The sequence below is a fragment of the Sus scrofa genome, chromosome 7 (assembly GCF_000003025.6).
Source record: "Sus scrofa isolate TJ Tabasco breed Duroc chromosome 7, Sscrofa11.1, whole genome shotgun sequence".
Classification (NCBI taxonomy): domain Eukaryota; kingdom Metazoa; phylum Chordata; class Mammalia; order Artiodactyla; family Suidae; genus Sus; species Sus scrofa.
Window position 1 is genome coordinate 51,645,587 of NC_010449.5, and position 20,642 is coordinate 51,666,228.

At 42.8% G+C, this 20,642-nt stretch overlaps 1 protein-coding gene and 1 long non-coding RNA gene across 3 annotated transcripts in view; one reads left to right on the top strand and one right to left on the bottom strand.

Moving 5' to 3' along the window:
- LOC106504434 overlaps nt 1-20,642 on the bottom strand; it is a 191,916-nt gene that overhangs the window by 105,581 nt on the left and 65,693 nt on the right. The window contains exon 2 of the long non-coding RNA XR_002345777.1: nt 2,969-3,104. This is a non-coding gene — a long non-coding RNA (uncharacterized LOC106504434). The remainder of the gene's footprint in view (nt 1-2,968; nt 3,105-20,642) is intronic.
- BNC1 (basonuclin 1) overlaps nt 5,593-20,642 on the top strand; it is a 28,603-nt gene continuing 13,553 nt past the window's right edge. Inside the window, exon 1 of one of the 2 annotated variants that reach the window (XM_003128450.4) lies at nt 5,593-5,711. In XM_003128450.4, coding sequence (XP_003128498.2) covers nt 5,703-5,711 — 9 coding nt within the window. In that variant the 5' untranslated portion in view covers nt 5,593-5,702. Of the gene's footprint in view, nt 5,712-6,362; nt 7,034-20,642 lie in introns of those variants that run through there. The other variant, XM_021098879.1, reaches the window with a different exon arrangement.

The window sequence follows — 20,642 nt, forward strand, 5'->3', positions numbered from 1 at the left end:
TAAGTATTTATGCTACATAGAAATAGAGCTCTTTGTGTTCAGCATTGTAATTATAGTACTAAAGTGTCCAGGGAGGAGTCCATCTGTGATAGTTTCTTTCCACTGCCTTGGTGAAGAGAGAATGAGCTGTTTAGAAGGCAGGCCACAGCCTTCTTATCACTGTCACTGACTGTTTAAAGGCCATGAGGACAAATTAAACGAAAAGCTAACTTCACACATCCCAGACATATAAAAGCAATGATAATCAAACCTGCATTTTCTCTAAGCATTACACCTGAAAGAACCATCACAAACGTTCAACAGGTCTGTGTCAGAAATGAGTTTTCTTTCCTGATTGTGGAGGGAGCCGTCAATGCTCACAAGCTGTATCACTGGCAGACACATTCAGGAAAGCAGTGTAGAATCAGCCTGGGTTTGTCTGCAGTTTGGAATTTACAACTATGTTTATAATTCTTCCTCACTGACATTCCCTCCTTGAGATTTGGAAATCTTGGCCACCAAAACCCAAAATGCAAGATACAGTGCATTCTCCTTGGTGCAGCAGGAACTTCAGGGCATTTTGGTCCCCTCAACCCCTGGCCTTGTGCAAGAGGAGGAGAAACAGGAATACTTCTCTGCCACCAAAACCCCACACCACCCTTCAAATGGCCTCATCTCCTTCCTCTCCACAGGGAGCACCCAAGGACTAGAGGGGAGAAGCTGTAACACCTGGGCCAGTCCTGGGGCAGGCCAGCCTGCCCCCCAGCAGGCAGCTGTAGGGGGTGGGGGCGGCTTGGCCGAAATGCTGCTTAGTCAGGCTCCAATGCTGAGGTGAGCTGCAGATGTGCCCAGACCTGCCGCCACCAGGTGTCTGTGTCTGGGCCGGGAGGTGACGGAGCAAATGTGACTCTTGCCTTCTAGTGTTTCCCGACACTGTCCTCAGAAGAATGTGGAAGACTCAGATGAGGCCACCTCAGAAGACTTCTGACAGATCCACCACTCCCTGCCCACCCTGCCACGTCAAAAGCCTTTCCCTATTCTGCCCCTTTGGCCCTTACACTGTCCTCCTGCAACTGCATTTTCTCAAAGCATTACACCTGAAAGAACCATCACAAACGTTCAACAGGTCTGTGTCAGAAATGAGTTTTCTTTCCTGATTGTGGAGGAAGCCGTCAATGCTCACAAGCTGTATCACTGGCAGACACATTCTGCCCCTGCTCTGGGCCACTGGTGAGCTCAAGTAGGAGGCAGCTATTTACCCACCCTGCTGTTGTAATATATGCCGTTCTCATCAATAGCTAGAGTGTGCAACTTCCATAACTAAAGGTGTCTTTTTGCCTTTTTAATAAAATGCTCCCATAATTTAAAATATCTTTTTTAATTTAAAAAAAAAACTTTTGGGAGTTTCCATCATGGCACAGTGGAAACGAATCTGACTAGGAACCATGAGGTTGCGGGTTCGATCCCTGGCCTTGCTCAGTGGGTTAAGGATCTGGCATTGTGGTGAGCTGTGGTGTAGGGCGCAGACGCAGCTTGGGTCCTGCGTTGCTGTGGCTCTGGTGTAGGCTGGCAGCTGTAGCTCCAATTTAAGCCCTAGCCTGGGAACCTCCATATGCCTCAGGTGTGGCCCTGAAAATTAAATAAATAAATAAATAAATAAAAACTTTTTTTTTTCAAGTTCATTTATACTAACCAGGGAAAAATTTCTTGTGAGAACTATTTCCCCAGGGAGAGGCTAGTCTATATTTCATAGAATTATTTTTAGTTTGTTTGTTTTGGGGGGATTTTTTTGTTGTTTCTTTGCTTTGGTTTTTTTAAATTAAAGTAGTTGATTTACATTTTTAAAGAATTTTTTATTGTAGTTGATTTACAATGTTGTGCCAACTTCTGCTGTACAGCAAAGTGACCCAGTCATATATACATGCACACTCTTTTTAAAATATTATCGTCCATCATGTTCTATCCCTAGAGATTGGATATAGTTCCTTGTTCTAACTACTAATAACTAGATAGAGTCTTATCAAAGTATAAGTATTATAGAAGTTCAACAGCCCATTAATGGATTCTATATCCAACACAAAAAGCTTGTTATTCATCTCTGTGTGGCTTTTGAGAATTCCATTTAAAGCTCAGGCGGGCTGTGAGCCACTCACCATCAGGAGTGATATTCACTCTACAAATGTTTACTGCACACCTACTATATACTGCAAGCCCAGGCCTCAAGGAGACATCACTATTTATAGCAGAGGGTGCAAATGAACAGCACGTAAGCCAGATTCAGCCCACAAACATATTTTGTTTGACTCACACCATATTTATCAAAAATTTGAATTAGGTGCCAACTTTAAAATATCAGAATATTTCCAGCTTCTCTTGAAAACTCAGGAAATCTGGCAAAACGGAGCCCACATTCCCAGCTAATGACAAGCAGAATAACAACTGATCATTTCACACAGGCACTGGCTCCCAGAGAATTCACACAACACCCACCTGCCCTGCTTCCCCCAACTCAAACTGCTCAGCTCCAGCCCCTCAGCCTCTGCCAGTCATTCTCAGGATGGGCAATCACAACACACCTACCCCTGGGAAAGGCCTCCCTCAGGGACACAGCAACCCAACTAAGCCTCTCATTTAAAAAGAACTGCTTCCTGCCTCCATACAAAGAGGTTGCAGAGATTTTCTTTTTTTTTTGTGCCTTTTCAGATTTTACCTTTTAATAAAGTTTTTTAAAATCCCTGGTATCAGGGAAGACATTCTGTTTTTCATGCCCGCTGTAACAAGAACTTGGACATAAAAGAAAAATGGCAAGGCTGGAGCATAGAGGCATATAGGCAAGGCTGGAGCATAGAGGCATATAATGGCAAGGCTGGAGCATAGAGGCAGGAGGGAAGGACTGCAAGAACAGGGAGGGCCTCAGGATGCCTCGTTTGACAAATGAAGAAACTGAAGCCTAGAAACAGGAAAATCATGCCCAGGTCCCATTACTGACCTGTAGGAGAACAGAAGTGTGATCTGGATGATCTTTTCCCAGCTGGTGCCAGTTTCTTTTCTACATTCAAGGGTGGTTTCTCTATCTCAGTTTCCTCTCACATGTTTCCAAGGAATGGTAGAGAAGCCCATCACATCTGAGAATAAATACGAGGACTGATTTCAGAAGTCACACTTAGCAGGTATGGGATTCTAAATGAAAACACAGAAGATTAATTAGCAATTTTCAACAAGTCCTACTGATTCCATATATGTGAGTCCAAATCGTCACATGAAGAAATGTGTATGTGGATCCCAATGGTGCCAGTGAGAAGAGGCAGCCTATCTTCATGTTTTCAAATCGCATACAGCTAAAAATCCCGCTTGTTTGTAACCAGAAAAGAGTTAAACAGGTTGATCCTGATATTGTTGCTAGTGAAAAGTTTTACTAAAAAATAATTCAGTTGCAACAAACAAAGATACTGACCAAAACCATCACTAAGACAGATTAAAGGTATTTAAGTGGGCCATTGCCTGGATCTTAGACATTTCAGTGTATTTACAATAAGCATACATGGTCACTCAACAATACTTCAACCAAGGACTCCTCTGGTAATAAATTTAATATAATCCAAAAATCAGTTCTATGTGTGCAGAAAGGGAGGAGAAGAGCATTCGCAGAACAGAAACTCTTATTTATCCTTGCTAATCTAGCCAGGGACAGGGTTTCATACCTACTTTAAAAGATGAGGACAGTGAAGCCAAGAAAACTGACTCCCTCAGCTAGTTTCCAATTGCTGGGAACCAGCTACACCCAAGTCATTCTAACTCCAAAACCAGAGATTTGTCTGCTGCAGCAACTCATAACACAGAAGCCACTAAGATGAGTAATGACCAGAGTGAAGACAAAGACACAACACAACCAGGCTAGAGAATGTAATAAGCACAATAAGAGAGGCACATACAAGTGCCTGGGGGTCAGAAGAGGACAAAGGCACACGGGAGTGGAAGGCTGGTGGATCAGGGAAGGCTTCTGAGAAGCGGTGACACTTGAGAAAGGTCTTGAAGGATGCACTGTGTTACAGAAGGCAGAGAAGAAAAGAGGAGCAAGGAGAAAGGCTCGGGGTGGAAAGGAGGGGGACACAAACAGAAGGTAAGCAATTTAGGTTTGGAATTCATAAAGCAAAGCTTCATACTAAAGTTAGCCATGTGGAAAAATGAATCTTCCTAACACCTGTAAGGCATGGAAGGCAGAGTCTGTCACATGAGGCCAGGCAACTCATACCTGCAAGAAAGGGCACGGTCGGAGCTGCAGACCAAGGACATTCACCTGGCCAGAACCCCAGACGTGTGTTCAGCCTTTGCCGCAGGGGGTCTCTGGACCCCATGAAGCCCAGATACCCTACTTCTTCCACATGCACTCTGGCCACTCCCTTGCCTCCTCTTCCACTCAAAGGCCTGTCCCTTTCAGAGCCAGGACCAGTCCCTTGCTTCTGAACGACTGCCAACTTGCTTCATTTTCCTTTCATCTCACTTCTTCTTCTACAACGTGGAAGGGTTTGGTTTCCCTTCTAGGATGGCCACCAGCAGCAGGGCAGATGGGATAAACCGGGGGAGAAGGAAGCAGGATCTCCCAAGTCCAGCCTTCAGAGAATCCTGAAAAGGAAGAGGCGGCCTGATTGCCCTCAGGTTCTGTCTGCCCCAGCGTGGGGCATAAGAAAAGCTGGGTCCTGCCTCAGCAGCTGTAGGCCATCTCCGTCAGCTCCTGGGAGGAGAAGCATGCTCCGTCCCCAAGGCAGGAAGCCGCTTCTCCCGACAGGCCCCCTCCCCATCTGCTCATGGGGGCCAAGCTCCTGTTGGGTTCTCATGGACATTTCAATTCATTTTGTCCTTAGCACCCAATAAGAAAGGTGAGAATTTAATCCCATTTTACAACGGAAGCAATTGAGGCTCAGAGAGCAAAGTCACTTGTCCTTGGGCAAGTGGTAAAGCGGGAACCTATGACGCCTTAGCCCACAGAAGGGAAGTGGGGGTGCTTGTTCGAGCTCGTCATAAACCTTCTCGGCGACCCCCTTTCTCCACATCCCGGGATAGGTCCGCACACTTCCTCTGGATATAGGGTTTCTGGTGACGAGGGTGGCGCAGCCCTCTTCTTGGCTGCGGTGGGACCCCAAGGGCGGCCCAGGGCAGGTAGGGCGTCAGAATCATGCCCCGAGCTGGAAGCCAACTTCAGAGCATTTCGCCCTTCCCCGGGAGAGGCAAACACCGACACGTCTGTGTCTTTCCCGACAAGTGCCTTCAAGCCCGGCGGGGGCAGACACCTCCGCGCCGGCCGCCGGCGAGGTCTCCGCTGTCTGCGGGGGCCACGGCCTCGCATCAGCTGCATCGACTTAGCGCGTTAGCGGGCCGCCGGAGCCTGAGGCGGCTGCCCGGGCGACGCAGCTGCACCCGAGCCGCGGGCGCCTCGGCAGCCCAGGCGGAGGGGGAGGGGAGAGGGGAAAAGGAGAGGGGGAGGGGCGGCCCCCCCGGGGGGCGCAGGGGGCGGGCGTGCGGGCACCAGCGGTGCGCGGCTGGCGAGAGGGCGGGGGCGGCCACCGTGCGGCGCGGCCCGGGCGCCAGGGGAGCCGCCCACTTCGCAGCGGCGGGCCCCGACGGCCGGAGCTTGGATGCGGCGGCGCCCGCCGAGCCGGGGCGGACGCGGGGCGGCCCGGGCCGGGGACACGCGCTGGTAGCCCCGGCACTGCAGCGGCCGAAGGATGGCCGAGGTAAGCGCGGCGTCCTCCCCGGGCGCTGGGGGGCCCCCTCAGCGCGCGGGACGGGGCGGCGGCTCGGGACGCCGCTTGGTCCCCGGCGGGTCGGTCCCCGGGGACGCGCCCGGGGCCACCTCCCCAAGGGCCACCTGCGCGGCGGCGGCGGCGGCGGCAATGTCGCGGTCTTTCCCTGAGGTGGGGTGTGAGGAAGCGTCTCTGCAATGGGGAGGGTCCGTGGGGGCGCTCGGACCCGTCGCCGCCCCACGTCCTGGAACCGCCTGACGCGCTCCAGGTGCGCGACTCTGGTCGGCGTGCGAGGGCAGGTCCCCGGCGTCCCCGGGACAGTCTCGGCGCCTCCAAAGTGCGGGGTCGGGAAAGACAAGGCGGCCGCCTTCCTGTGCCCAGGCGGCCGTGTCTGCCCGCTGCACTTCTTCCCGCCCCTCAACCAAGGGACTTTCGGTCCAAGGATGTTGGGACTCTTTCAGCCGCTTTGACCACAGAATTAATTAAGCAGCTGATATTTAAAAGTGACCGTTTTTCTACTTGGATTTTGTTTGCGGAGAACTAAGCGAGCGGTCGCCTTCCGTCACTGGGAGAATTGCGGAGCCGGGCTGGGGGCAGGTCGGGGACTCTTGTCTCGGGCGGGGGAGGGGGGGGGTGCAAATCTTTTGCACAAAACTGCAAATGAAGACGCGGACGGATCGGGTCGGGAAGCTTCCGGGACAAAATAGCGTCGAGGGTGCAAGGTCAGGTTTTGTGCAAACGTTTGCTGCTGACCTGCCTGGCGGTGCGCGCAACAGTTTAGCGGAAGGTGTTTACCCCGCCGGTTGGGACAGGCCTGCGAATCGGGGTGAGGCTCGGCGCTTCCACGTCCAAGCCAGAGAGTCGGCTCTAGCCGCTGGGAGATGGGCCGCCGGCAGGTGATGGCCACGCCGCGCTCAGCATCGCCCGCCAGCGCCCGGGCAGCCCGGGTGTTGAACTTCCCGGCCCGGGGGGAACCGCGCACGCACACCTCCCGCGCGCCCGGGCGGTTCCCAGCTGCCCGCCAGGCGGCGGGGGCGGGGCAGAGGACCGGGGGCCGCGGCGTGGTCTCCGCTTCTCCTCGGGCGCCGCGGGCCAGACCCCGAGCCCCACTGGCCGCCTGGCTTTGCATAAACTCCTCAGGATTTGTCAGCCAGATGTGACAAGATTGTCGAGCGGCGAGTGAAGGAGGAGATCTGATATTAATCAGTGCATAGCTCGGAGCCAAACTTTCTCAAATGCGGTGTAGAAACATGTTCTTCTCATTTAAGGCATCTCTTTGTGGCTGCGGGGCTGCCACCGGCCTGACTTTGACAGTTAAATGGAATGCCAACTAGCAGCCTTGATTGTACGAGTAAAAATGTGTTGTTGGGGGGAGGATCAGACACTCTAAGGTTCAGTAATGTCCCCTAGTTTTATGGCCGTGCTCACCGCAGCTCTCTGAAGACAGGGCATTTAAATCGGGCCAGACGCCTGGTCGCAGCCAGGCCTCTGCTGTTAACACTTAAGGGGCCTAAAAGAGGCCCCACTGGTGTCCTGGGAATCCCTGTCAGAGTGTGTGTGTGTGTGTGTGTGTGTGTGTGTGTGTGTGTGTGTGTAAATATGTGTTCTACAGCTTTGAGTCCATACATCTAGCAACAATTGTTAAAAAATAGCTTCTCACGAAAACGACAAAGATTTTGCTTGACAGTAAGTGAATTGAAAAACAGTATTTAGCAAATCATCTTTTTTTCTGGTATCCTTTCATTCTTTGTTGTTTTAGTTTGCTATTGGATATCTTGGGATCTTTTCATCAGATTTCTTGGACTCTTGGTTGCAAATATCTGCTTATGTGTTAAAACTTATATTCAGTGATAAATATGCTGGCTTCTCAGTTGTCTCCAAATCTGTCAATATATATTATTAGAACTTCCTTAAAATTGAATATGTCAAAATAAAAATTTTGTACATCATGTAAAAGAACATTACTTCAAATGTTACAAATTGTCGAGGATTTGGTTTTTGCTTTAAATAAATGTGAAAAGATAACCATCACTTTTGCTAAGATAAATTTCAATAAATAGTTTTATCTTTTTTGGCACACCTTAAAAAAAAAGAGGTGGTCATCATTTGATTTCTCATCTAGTAAGTTTGCTAACTTTAATTTCACCAAGAAAGTATTACTATCTCAACTCAACTGTTGTTTGGCCATGTTATTATAGTTAAATGCTGAACAGAGGTAGTGAAATCTTACCTTAGCACAAGTACTACTTGCTTATACTTTGGGTACTCATAATTACGTTCAGACATCTGCATAATTTAAATTGGAATATCATTTGTACACATAGATCCTATTCCCTTCGGAATAGTAAAGATTTAGCAACATGCTCCTTCAAAGAGAGTTCTTAGTTTGAAGTGGTTATTTGGCTGTTGATATCTACTGGGATGTGGAATGATAATCTGTTCGTTCTGGTTATAATTCACCCTAGAAATATTAATCAAAATGAAGTAATTACAGTGCAATTTTACATAGAGAGTTTACATAGAGAGTTATCTTCATTTTATTTTTTTACACCTCTTCCATGGAGCAGTTAGGCCTGCATCCCAGACCCATACCCATACCCACATTCTGTGCCTCAGAATTATCAGCTTGGAAAGGACAAACCAACCCATTGGGTGAGAAAAACCATATAGTTTTCCCTGTAAAAAAAAAAAAAAAAAAATTGTCCTGTAACATACTCTTATTATTTATGAATGCCTAGGGATAAATATGAATGGAAAAACATTTTAAAAGTTCAGTTTGTCAGGAAAATTAAACCACAGCATATGGGGTGAGGGGCATAAGTGTCTTTTAGCTTTTGTATGTGGCTTTAGAAGTTATTTTGACAGTGGCCATTAAAGAGCTGCCCTGAAGGTTCCACAAGGTAAATTACTTGCAGGAGGAGCTTGCTTTACCCCAGGGTGAATTTTCACCTCTACAGATGTCATTTAGAATGAGTTACTTTTGTCAGAAATAGCACTGTTTAAAAAGAACTAGAAATATCATAGCTAAGGTGAAATCTCAGTGCTGAGCCGTCCATCTTTTTGGTGTCTAAGATCAAGATTAGGAGAGTAAGTTTGATAATTACTTTATTCTTAGTAGTTTATAGATTTTTAACTGTTATTAGATATATTTGATGGCTTATCTGAGAAATGTTAACTGGTTCTGGTATCTGGAATGTTTTTTTTTTTTCCTATTAAATCAGTTTCTACCTGAAAACCTTATTTCCTCTATCTCGTCATTCTTTGAAGCCCTTTTTCCTAATTCTGGAAATTCCGGGATCTCAGCGTGGCCCTATTTCTCATACACGCATGCCTATTTTATCCATAAAGGTTGCATCTACACAGAGCAGACCTCCTTAACCAAGGTCCTGTTGGAGGGCTTCTCAAACTTTGCATAGTTAACGGGCAAAGCAGCTTTCGCTGTTCCCATCCACACATGGGCTGGTTGTTATAAACCAGCCTAACATATCACAGGAGGACTCTGCCTTGGGGAGTTGATAATTTCACTCAGCTAATGTAAGAGAAAAGGAAGATGGGCAAATAAAATGTAGTGAAGGCCAGGTCCAAACAGCCTGTGTAGGGGGAAATAGTGGAGGTAAAATTAATTCAGGCTGCCAAGTCTTTTTCATAGAGTTATATTAGTTTGTCTTCTCTTATGGATTATTTGTGTGATCCTTCAGTACATGCTAACAAACGTCAAAATTATTTTCCACCTCTACATCAGCTTCCAGAAGCATTGTCCTTGTTCTGTACCTTTATCATTGTGTCATTATTCATTACGAGGGTGAAATTTTTATATAGACTACTACTATGTGTCCTGATAGACCACGCTGAATGTTAAGACAGTGATCAGGATGGCATAATTAAGTCTGATCTTTTCCTTTTAAAAACTTCATTTGGAAAATCTAAGGGATTTCTTGCACTTAATTTTAAAAATCTAGTTCTCACTAAGTCCCTAAAAGAAATTTTTGCAAGATTGTACTTGGCAGTGTTCATAATTTATTGTTATTTTACATCAGCAGCAATGGTAAAGTTGCATTGTTTGTGTAACTGGCTACCTTAGTTAAAATTATCCTACAGTATAAATGTCTTTTTTTTTTTTTTGGTTTTGTTTTTATTATTCCCCCACTCCTCAGGCTGATGGTTGTGTCCAGAAGTTCCCTACCTGTGCAGTTAACATCTTTGCATTTTTTGTTATCAAAGGTTTCTGAACATTATGGCTGAGGTCCCCCAAGCTTAGCTTATAAAGGAAAAAAGTATCATTTATATATCTATGTAGTTTTGTTCTTGTTAGTTTTTTTTAAGGAGAAATATTTGGTTTGGTTTCTAAGGTAGTATTTCCATATTTTTCTACTCTTTATATTTTCTGTTTTCAGAACTAATGATTTTAAGAAAAAAAAGGCACAGCTGCTAAATTATTTTGGCACAGAGATCATAAGAACAATTGATTTACAGAGATCAAAAGAACAAGTATTTTCCCCATCACCCTCTTTGAACTAAGCAGCAAGAGAACACTACAAGTGTGTAACACATACTTTCTACTCACAGGTAGACTTGGCCCCACATCTGTTCCCTGAGTTCTACCTCCCACCTGCCCTTTCTCTTCCAGACCCTTCTCCACACTCTCAGTCTTTGACTGGCCTCTCTTTTCATCCCCCTCCTTGCAGTGAGAAACTAGACTCTGTCACTTCTCCTTTAATGTCATTCTTATATTGCAAATGCTACCTGCCTAGTTTCTGAGGCTTCTTAGGTCCCCTCTCAACCATGCTGATGACAAACAGTGTTTTCCCGTTGTTCAGAACTCTGATGGTTCCATGAACCCAAGAAAGTCATGGCTGCCTATCTTAATAGCCGCCCCCCCCACCCACCCCAACTCTATTTTGCCTTTCTAAACAGTGGGCTCTCACTGTCCATGATAGGAATCTGTGCTCTGTGGCCCACCTTCCTAGGCTTGACAAACATGTGCAAGATGCGCCTTCTTTATGCCTAGGACTGTGGTATTTCTACATATACTGTGGAGAGTATGCCTGCTTCCTCTTGAAGGAAGCCTCCCCTGGCCTCTCTACACACTGCTCTCTCCCTCCCTGTAGCCATCTTACTCAGAACTAAAATTTTGGGAAGAGGTGGAGTCTTGATTTATCTTTTTATTTATTTATTTATTTATTTATTACTTTTTATTATAGAGCATTTCAAACAGAATAAGAATAGTTTAACGAAGCTTGGTGATAATGTGCTTGGTGATTTAACAGTGATCAACTTTGGGCCAGTCTCATTTCCTCTGTTTTCCTTACTGATTTCCCACTGTCACCAACACTTGATTCCTTTGAAGCAAATCCTGAGTATTCATACAATTTCATTCATAAATATCTTAATATGTAGCTCTAAAATAAATGACTCTTTTTAAAAAACAAAAGTGATATACCATGTAGCACCTAAAAATTAATAATAATTATTTAATGTCATTATATTTCTAGCATTCAGATTGCCTCAGTTGTTTTGTAAACTTTATATTACCATTGGTTTGTTCAAATCAGGATACAAATCCATAAATTATGTCTCTTAATGTACTGGTTTACCCTTCACTTTTTTCTTTGCAATTTATCTGTTGAAAAAGCTAAGTCATTTGTCTTGTAGAATACTCCTCTGCCTGAATTTTGGTGATAGTTTCCCTGAGATATCATTTGAACATTCCTCTGTCACTGATACCAAAAGGCTTGATCTGATTCAGATTTGAACTTTTGTAGCAAAAATACCCCATAAGTAGTAGTATATATCCTTCCATGCAAAGGCAAATTACCTGTTCTTCATTCATTTATTTACTGGAATCCTTCTGTAAAGAGAATCTTTGTCTCATCAGTGAGTTGGTTGCCCTGAAGTACAGTTTGTATAAAAAAGGATACATGCTTGATTCTTTTCCTTTTGTTTAACAGTTTTTGGTTCCTTCACATCCTCTAAAGGTAGCCAGTGTTTGTTTTTAGTATCTTTTGAATTGCTAGATTTTAATATAGTGAATGACTCATACTAATTTTTGACAAATCATATTCTTTGTTCAGTAAGTCTTGACCAATCAAGGTGTATGACTTTTCTTCCCTAACGAAGCCATGTGCTCCCTCAGAGTAGATACTGGGAGTTCCTCACTTTGTATCTCCCTGAGGCTCCCCCCAGTTACTAGTACCTGGTAGATGCTTTAAAAAGAAATAACAACCCCCCCCAAAAAAAAAAACTTTTTTTTTGGGGGGGGTTGTTGTTTTTTAGAAAAACATTGGTTGAGTAAATTGGTTTCATTTTGTTAAACTACTAATGGAAGATGGCATGATGAACGTCTGGTCGGTGTGTGTTTCTCCAGATGGGATTTAGTCGAGTGCTATACCAGGAACAGATAAGCTACCTCACACAAAGGACTTTATAGGTTTTCTTTTCTCTTCATCTCAGTTGTTCTGGGATATCTGGCAAATGATGATACTCTTTGCAGAATCATAGTTGTACCTCTATGGGTTTGTATATGTTAAAAAAAAAAAAACTTAATAAAAAGTAAAAGAAGTTTGAGAAAAATAAGAGGGAGGTAGGGAGCAAAAAAAAAATCTAGTTCTAATAAGAGAAGTGAGAAGTACAAAATGTGTATAAGAGGCAGAGCAGCTCCAAAGAGCAATGGGATAGAGACCTCCCACCCTTGAATGAAGCATTTTCTGAACCAGGAAGGCTAGCTCTGAACAACAGAGAGAATGGGAATGACAGTTTCATTGCAGGTGAAGAGAGAGCAAGTCCTCTGCCCACAAGCCAAGGGTGGTCCAACTTCTTTAGAAAGTGCTTTGTATTGTAGATTAACAGCTTTTTATATGCAATTCAGATTTCCAGGACTCAAAACATATTAAATTGTCTATGTTCCGCATTTAAAAATACAACTTGGAGAAACCTGAAGCATTTCTGTTTTGCGTTTGGAAAGAAGTGATTTGTGATTTAGCATACTGGCTCCTTTGATTTCAAGTTGGGGAATTATGATTCTTACAACTGAGAATCTGGCACAGCCTTAGAATCTCACACTTAAGAGAGGACCACATATTCTAAACTTGGCCTTGATGATCTCTATTAATTAGTGATTTTTCACGTGATTTTTATGTGGCCCTCACTACAGTCAATAGGAAGATCAGTGTATAAATTAGGAACTGCTTTTGGCTGCTAGTAAAAGAGCTCCTAAATAATAGTCACCACCCTTTCTGCTGAGCCATCCTTAGGGCATGACTTCAGGGTTGCTCCCATGTTTGCATCCATCATGTTCTGGTTCCAAGAAAGTGGGAGGAGGAAAGGCAAAGTCCCCCAGCTGAGTCACCTCCCCTTTGTAAGGAGATTTCTATAACGTTCCACCCAATAACTTGCACACATTGGTCAGTACCTAGTTACCTGGCCACCAAAGGAGACATGGAAATTAAGCTTCCTTTACCAAGGCATATCAGGTGAAAGGGTATTGGATGGGCATCTGTAATTCATAAACATGGTGTAGCTGTCTCATTGATTCATTCATTGCTCTCTCAAAACCAGCAGAAGGCTAACCAAGTATCAGGCCGCATGCTAGCCACTCTGAGTTCCTTTGGAATTTCAATTGTTTTGTTGCCCCTTTCAGGAATGATTCATTGTGTAACAACTTTTAGGAAGGTTTTTGTCACTGGTATTTTTGGTAGCTCTGTCTGTGTAGGGTTAGACCACCACAACCCAGAAGACCTAAGATCCTACCTGTTGTCAGTCTGGTAGCAACAACAGTCTCACTGTGCTGATTGGTCTTTTCAACTCTCCATCTCTATAGCCTCATTAACATGGCTTATAGGCCACTGAGATAAGCAGAAACAGATAATCCAGCCCATTTTAGAGTCAAAGACTCCAAGGCATGGAGCTGAAGATTATATGGCCTAACAGGAAGTAAGACATAGGTTGCCTGAGGCCAGTCAAAGATTTTATTACCTCCCAGTGAAAGATGCTCAGTGTGATGAGGGGGAAGGAGTTCAGGTACCCCAGCTCTGTATCCAGTGGTGTCATTTTAACAGGCAAATCATATTAGTTTCATACTTTTTTCCAAAGGCTGACTCTGAGAACAAAATCCATACTCCTTGGCCAGCCCCACAAGATCTCATGCAGAGTGGTCTCTGTCACGTTTCTGACTGACCTCTGTTTTCTGCCATTAACCTTATTAACTGCACCCAACTATACTGGCCACTTTTCTGTTCCCTGTACACTCTAGCCTATTTTGTGCCTCAGAGCCTTTGCACTTGCTCTGCCCTCTGCCTTAAACATTCCTTCTATCTCCAGTTCTTCACTGGCTCCTTGCCATCCCTTCAGACTCTATTCAAGTGTCACCTCCTCAAAAAGCCTTTGATGTTGACCTTGGCAAAAAGGCACTTACTCCTACTTCTATCCCTCCATGCCACCCAGTAAAATTACTAGTAAAGATTTCTGCTTAATTCTTTCACAGCACTCGCCTTTTTCTGAAAAAGTATTGTTTGGTTACCTGTTTGTTCTCTGGCTCTCATCTAGAATATAAGCTCCTTGAAGGCAGGGACCTCATCATTCTTATTCAACACCTCAACCCCCAGAGTTTAGAATGCCTGGCTCATAAACACTCAGTAAATATTTATTCAATGAATGAGGTTTCTTACTGTGTGGAACTTGAGTATCATTATCTCCAGGATGTGGATGATAATGCCCAACTCTCAAAGTTGCTGTTGAGATTAAATGAAACCATGAATGTCAGTGCATTTAGTATCAAATATGGATATTTCAGTATCCATATTTGAGACCACCTTCATAGCTTGTGAGTTCCTCAGCTTCATCATCTATAAAATGGGGATAGTAATACCTACCTCTGGGAGTGGTGGTAAGAAATGAGAAAACACATAGGTACTGCTTACTGCAATGCCTCACACATAATAAATAATCACTAAGCATCATGAACTATGTGACCTTGGGCAAATTACAAATCTTCCATAAATTTAAGTTTCCTGAGAATAATTCCCTCCTCACAGTGATGTGGTGAGGATTGAATGAGATCACCTCTCATATACGAATGCCACCATGTGGAAGGACAGATCCTGGAAAAGTAGCTAGTCTCCCCATCAGACTCAAGTAGGACTTCTGTGATGATGAAGTGTTCTCATCTCTGCTGTCCAGTACACTTTAAAAGGTGACTAAAGATCTGAATTTTTAATTTTATCTTAATTTTAATTTAATTAGCCACATGTGGCTAGTGGCTATTATATTGGACAAAGCAGACTTAAGTAACTTGAACTTACAGAGCTTCCTGGCTGGTATGTAATTCAGTTTTGTTCCTGAGCCACATCACAAATAACTCCCCTCAAAAGGTCAATGCTAGGAATCTAGAAACCCCAAAAGTCCTCTATGAATTTTCTCTTCCCCCTTCCATCTGATCCCCCAAGAATATCCCCTTGAATTTATCTTCAGTGATAGGAAAATATTTGCATGTACTGGAGATGAGAACAGCTTTGAAGTGGACAGTTTCTATTCTCAAGCTTAATAATTCAAATCCCAACAAAGGCCGTCATGGTCCAGCAGCAGATGTCTGTGCAGCTACTCTACTGTGTGCTTGGACTGGCTGGCTGCTCTGAGAAATTTAAGTCAGAATCTCCCCAAGCTGAAGGTAGATCATGGGTGTCAGAGAGAGGAAGTGGGACCCTGAAGTCTGCCTAAAAACCAGGTCATAACTTTCCACTGCAAATAACCAAATCATCCATCTCATACTAGGTGTGTCAGTAATTTCTGGGTGAATGAATGAGCAAATTATGGTTACCAAAGAAATCAAACCAGAATTTTGAATGTTGATTTGTAGCACATCAAAGTGACTAATAACAATTCGGAAATAGTCTGATTAAAATGAGTGCGTAAAAAGTAATAATCATGTCTTGATGAGTTCGGAATGTTGTAAACATCTGCTTTATGTTTGCGAAGAATGGAACAAGTATCAGGATTCTAAAAGAAAGGATGTACATTTTAAGAGTTTTCCATTTTGATTTACATAAGTACTTCTTGTCCTGTAATTAGAATTTTTGGTTTAATTTCATTTTTAGAAGTTTTAATTTGTCTTTAGATAATGGTGCTATAATTTTACTACATCATGGAATTCTGAGATGGGTGGAAAAACCCAAGGGCTCTAATATTGGAAGTTTTCTTAGACACTCTAATTAGCTTTTTTAGTTCATAAATAATTCCTCTGAGATTTATTTCCATAGATGTTTAATGAGCTTTATTAAGCCTTATTCAAATAGGATCATATAGCACTACATGACTGTTTCTTATAAAGCAGCATTCATACATTGGAATTACAGATAAAACTGCTTAAAATTCAGTCATAAAACTAGAAGCTGCTAAAACTAAATAGTTGGGTTAGATCAGTAGATCTCAACTGGGGGAAATTTTGCCCCCAGGGGTATTTGGCAATGTCTGGAGACATTTTTGTTTTTCACTACTGGGGAAGGGAGGTGTTACCCTGGCATTTGATGGGTAGAAGCCAGGGATGCTACTTGACATCCTACAGTGCACAGGACAGTCCCTACCACAAAGTATTATCCAACTCAATGTCTGTAACGCTAACATTGAGAAACCATGAGTCAGGTATCAAAGATGCAGAAAAAATGAGTTTCGACCTTATGCTATGAAATGTGCTTGGAATTGTTCCCTGTCTAGTTTTGCTGTGCTGGGCCTGAGATAGTGTCACTCAGAGTTTCCTGGGGGCTTTGAGTGAGTGAGGGCCTCTTGAGCAGAGTATTTAGGAAGTAGAGGAATTGTGTGCTCAAGGACATCTTTCTCTGATTCAAGTAGGTTCTATTGTCCAAATAAATGAAATGTGAATTCACTTTGTATAGTTCCAACATCTTGTTTTTAAAGAGTGAATGCCATCTTCGGAGACATAATCCAAAATAAGAACTTCTCTCTTATTAAAAGTTTCCTTTAAAATATCGGAGTTCCCATCGTGGCGCAGTGGTTAACGAATCCGACTAGGAACCATGAGGTTGTGGGTTCGGTCCCTGCCCTTGCTCAGTGGGTTAACGATCCAGCGTTGCCGTGAGCTGTGGTGTAGGTTGCAGACGCGGCTCGGATCCCACGTTGCTGTGGCTCTGGCGTAGGCCGGTGGCTACAGCTCCGATTCAACCCCTAGCCTGGGAACCTCCATATGCCTCGGGAGCGGCCCAAGAAATAGCAACAACAGCAACAGCAACAACAAAAGACAAAAAGACAAAAAAAAAAAAAAAAAAAAAAGGAAAAAAGAAAATATCCATATTTGGAGTTCCGGCTGAGGCACAGCAGGTTAAGGATCCAGTGTTGCCGCAGTAGTGGGGTCAAGGTTGCAGCTGCATCTCGGATTCGATCCCCAGCCTGGCAGCTTCCATATGCCACGGGTACAGCCAAAAAATTTTTTAAAACAGTCATATTTGTAGAATATAGCTGGTGAAATAGTTCAAAGACTTAGTACTAAGCGTGCTGGTACCTATTGAGAATAAAGATGGTTAGTTTGCCTGTCAGCTAACTTTCAGAGTGTTGCAGAGAAGTTTAAAAACCGGACAACATAGGTATGCCACAAACTGAGCTAATGGTGGTCTTTTAAATTTTGGCAGTGTGTATTATAAACTAAACCATTACTTGTTTTTATCCTTTACTTCCAGTCAGGGTAATTGTATAATTCTGTATAGGTATATAGATGTGTGTGTTCATATATTTAATATACACACATATTTAAATACAAATGATTTGTATATGTATATACAAATGATTTGTATATGTATATACAAATAGAAACTCTAAAATCAAAAAGTAAAATAATTTCTGGCAAAGGGATATTTAATTTTTTTCATTACCCCCACACACACACACATTATAAGGAGACTTTAGAAAATTTTTCCTAATTGTGCCTCCCCCAATGAAATTTAAGTATCACACCATGTACTATATATATGTTTATACACACACACACACACACACACACACACACACACACACACACACGTGCTTTACACATAAAAATGGTAGAGCAATTTTCACCCTATGGGGCTGGTATACCCCAGATAGGAATGTATGCAATATGAGAGTGAGAGACTGTTGTGATCATCTGGAGTCCTTTGTGTTATATTCTAGGGCTTTACAAAGAGCAAAACCCTTTCCCCCTGTATTTCCTGTTTTTTGATAGCCTCTTGAAGGGATTAGATAATCGTGTTGCTCTCTGCTGCACACCTCAGGTATGAACACCTGAAAATCTCTGCTTAGGCCCATTGTGATTTGAAAAAATTGTAGATATAGTCAAACCATGTAAATTTTAACCTGTATTTAAGCAGGGTCACTGATTTTTTGAAGACTTTATTTTTTTTAGAACAGTTTTAGAGTCATAGAAAAGTTGAAAGTTCAGTTATTTCCCATATACCCCCTACCTCCACAAATGCATAGCCTCCCCTGTTATCATCATCCCTTGCTGGAGGATACATTTGTTACAATTGACAAACCTACATTGATATGTCATAATCATTGCAAAATCCATGGTTTGACTTTCGAGTTCACTCTTGGTGTTGTACATCTTATGGATTTGGAAAAATGGACAATGGCATGTGTCATTATAATCTCATACAGAGTATTTTTACTACCCTAAAAATCTTCTGTGTTCTAACTGTTCATTCCTCCACCACCTCTGCCAGACCCCTTGGCAACCACTGATCTTTTTCTTTCTCCATAGTTTTACCTTTTCCAGAATATTATATAGTTGGAATCATGCAGTATGTGTATAGCCTTTTCAGATTGGCTTATTGCAGTTAGTAATATGCACTTGTTTCCTTCATGTCTTTTCAAGGCTTGATCGTTCGTGTCTTTCTTGTGCTGAATAATATTCTTTTGTTTGAGTATACCACAATTTATTATCCAGTCACCTACTGAAAGACATCTTGGTTGTTTCCAAGTCTCGGAAATTATGAATAAAGCAGCTGTAAACATCTACGTGCAGGTTCTGTGTGGGCATACGTTTTCAACTCCTTTGGGTAAATACCAAGGAGTGCAGCTGCCAGATTATATGGTAAGAGTGTGTTTGGTTTTGTAAGAACCCACCAAACTGTCTTCCAAAGTAACTTTACTATTTTGCATTCTCATCAGCAATGAATGAGATTTCAGTTGCTCTGTATCCTCACAAGCATTTGATACTGTCAGTGGTCTGGATTTTGGCCATTCTAATAGGAGTATAGTGGACCGATTTTTTAAAAGTAATATTTTTATCAAATATAATTCACATACCATAAAGTTCACCCTTATAAAATATATAACATGGTTTCACCATGTTCACTGAGTTGTGCAACCATCACAGTTATCTAATTTTAGAACATTTTAATCACCTCAAGAAGAAACTCTGGTCAAAAATTAAAATATCTGTGCTTCAAAGAATACCATGGAAAAACATTAAAGGATAATCCAAGGATTGGAGAAAATATTTGAAAATCATGTATCATATATTCCTGTACCTAGAACACATAAAGAGCTCTTATTACTCGATACTAAAAGACAACCCAATTTAAAAGTGGGCAAAAGATCTGAATAGACATGTAGATGGCCATTGAGCACATGAAAAGATGCTGAACACCATTAGCCATCAGGGAAATGCAAATCAAAACCACAGTGAAATGCCTCTTCATACCTGGTAGGATAGCTACAATAAAACAGACAAATAATAACTAATATTGATGAGGATGTGGAGAAATCAGAACCTTCATACATTGCTGGTGGGAATGTAAACTTTAAAAAAAATAGCTAGGGAGTGTCTCAAAATGTTAAACACATTTATTATGTGATCCAACAATTTCACTCCTGGGAGTATATTCCAAAGAAATGAAAATATATGTCTTCCACAAACTTGTGCACAGGGTTCCTTTGGGGAATAATGAAAATATCATAAAATTATACTGTGATGTTGGTCGAACCCCTCTAAATACACTAAAAATCATTTAATTTTGTACTTTGAGTTGTATGATACATGAATGATATCTCAATTTAGAGCTATTTTTATTTTATTTTTTTGGCCATACCCAGGGCATGTGAAAGTTCCCAGGCCAGAAATTGAACACCTGCCAACAGCAGTGAGAACATCAGATCCTTAACCTGCTGAGGCACCAGGGAATTCCTAAAATTGTTTTTAAAAACAGTGAAAACAAGCAAAAAAAGAACACCCCTCTTCCCACTACCACCCACTGGCAGTCACTCTTCATCCCTATCTGCTCCCCGCAGCCCTGGTAACCACTAGTGTGCTTTGTGCCTCTGTGGGTTGGCCTTTTTTTGTCATTTCATGTAAATGGAATCGGTCAACCTGTGACTTTTTGTACTTGGCTTCTTTCATTAGCATATTGTTTTCAGAGTTCATCCAAGTTATATCATGTATCAGTACTTCTTTCTCCCTAATTGCATAATAACATCACATTGTGTAGATATACCACATTTTGTTTATACGTTCATCAATTGATGGATATTGGGGTATTCCCACATCAGGGAGATTATAGATAATGCTACTTCTAACAGTTCTGTACAAGTTTTATGTGTACATATGTTTTCCAGTTCTCTTGGGTTTATACCCAGTAGTGAAACTATTGGGTCATATGGTGATTGCGTTTGTGAGGATTAGCCAGACTCTTTTCCATAGTGGCTGCACACTTCTACAGTCCCATCAGCAACTGATTTTTAAGTGAGGACTAGTTATGTAGTCCTAGTAGTTATGTACTCCTAGGTACCTAGTACCTAGTACTCCTAGTACATGGGAGTAGTTATGTATTCCTAGTAGTGTCCTAGGCCAGCTTCTCCCTTCCCTGTGCCCGTGCAAGGCCACATAGTACCTTCCTTGGCACATGGAGGTTTAAACCTGTAGTTATAGGGCTTTTTCATCCC